Here is a 1675-nt window from a genome sequence, read left to right on the forward strand (position 1 = left end):
CGTACACGTGCATGTTTGCAAGTGACTTTCTAGGTAAATAGATTGTTGCTTAATCTCATTTCTCATGAACATTTCCTGATGGGCTCGTTTTATACAATTTTCCATGATGAACAGAGATGACAGTCATGGAGTAATGAACAGAGTTAGCTAAAAGCACAGCTAGGTCACATCTGAACTGAAATGCACAGTCCTCAGGAATAATAGAGAGGGGAGGTTCCAGACCTGTCAGGGTTGATGGTCTAATAATCTTTGCCCAACCTTCCTCCTGGTTTTCACTTAAACACACATTCATGAGCATTAAAATCAAGAAATCTGACCAAGGCTCTGCATAGAGTAAGAAGAGACCCAAGAATGTCCACGGAATTCCTTATCATGTGATTTCCATGCGTATGTCAGGGTCCTTTGTGTCTCAGAGCTGTCAGTTTTCATCTTTTGCATGGGGGGGGACGGTGCCTCGTTTTAAAAATAGTACAAGGAGAAGACGTGATGTACTGAGAACACTGCATCCCTTCAGAGCACACGTGTAGAGAGAATTTCCCTGAAACAGCCAGGAAAAGTGGAGCCCAGACACCTGAGAGGATCACCTCTGTATCATCTCCTGGACTGAATACGTGTTCTGTGTGTGCACTTCGCCCCCTGGTGGTCGTGATCGACCTCACGGTGAGGTTTATGTCTGGGTTCACACTTAAGTCTCATCATTGTGTAACTAGCACAGTAATAAGTGGCCGTGTCCTCAGTCTTTAGATTGTTCATTTGCAGGTACAGAGCGCTCTTGCCATTGTCTCTGGAGATGGCGAATCGTCCCTTCACCGATGGCACATACCTTTTGGCACTGCTGTCTCCATTAATGTCTGCAACCCACTCCAGCCCCTTCCCTGGAGCTTGGCGAACCCATTTCATCCAGTCGCTAGTAAAGGTGAATCCAGAGGCTACACAGGAGAGTGTCAGGGAACCCCCAGGCTGTACCAGATCACCCCCAGAATACACCAGGTGCTGCTCACACTGGACACCTGCAAACCCAGAGACTACTGTCAGTAAAATGCCACACAGGCTCCATCAAGCTCATATCCACTAACACACTCCGTATCTCATCTCCATTAATCACCTTTTAAAAGAGCAACAAGGAAAACCCAAATCAGCCCCAAATCCATGGTGTGAACTGTGCTCAGTGCTGATCACTGAGTGTGAAGACCTGAGATTCCAAGGTTGGGCTCCTTTGTCTGAGCTTCAGGGTCAGTGCTGGGCTGGTTATCATGGGAGGGGAGATGCCTTATTTGCATGTCTTTCTGCTCTATAACAAGTGCAGTAGTTGGCACAGAAAGATAGCATGTCACAGTATATCTGTAAATGTGCTGGGGAAGTCTTCCAGTAAAGACAATGGAAGGAGACTTTTGTATCATCCTAAGTTGTTTTTGGTACACACTAATTATCATCTATTTCATTTAATACTCACAAACCAAAGATCCATTTTAGTGTTAATTTCAGCCCAGTTCTTCATGTCCTGAGTTATATTGGGCAGTGGGCATTGCTCTGTTCCATGCTCTGGAGGTATTTTCTTTCACTGTTTTTACTTCAGCCCTGATGCACTTAGCACTGCCTGAGTCAGCTCCAGCCCTAACTGTAGTTGCCTCCTGAGTCTGAAAACTCCATTCTTTCTTCTAGTATTGTTTTTCAA

At 45.4% G+C, this 1675-nt stretch overlaps 1 gene segment (V, D, J or C); it reads right to left on the minus strand.

The window, feature by feature from the left end:
• Window positions 1-591: 591 nt before the first annotated feature.
• LOC113838816 lies at window positions 592-1151 on the minus strand. The segment is given in 2 exon segments: window positions 592-1010; window positions 1106-1151. Coding segments are annotated over 2 exon segments (465 nt in total).
• Window positions 1152-1675: the final 524 nt, after the last annotated feature.

Source organism: Cricetulus griseus, unplaced genomic scaffold (assembly GCF_003668045.3).
Source record: "Cricetulus griseus strain 17A/GY unplaced genomic scaffold, alternate assembly CriGri-PICRH-1.0 unplaced_scaffold_56, whole genome shotgun sequence".
Lineage (NCBI taxonomy): Eukaryota > Metazoa > Chordata > Mammalia > Rodentia > Cricetidae > Cricetulus > Cricetulus griseus.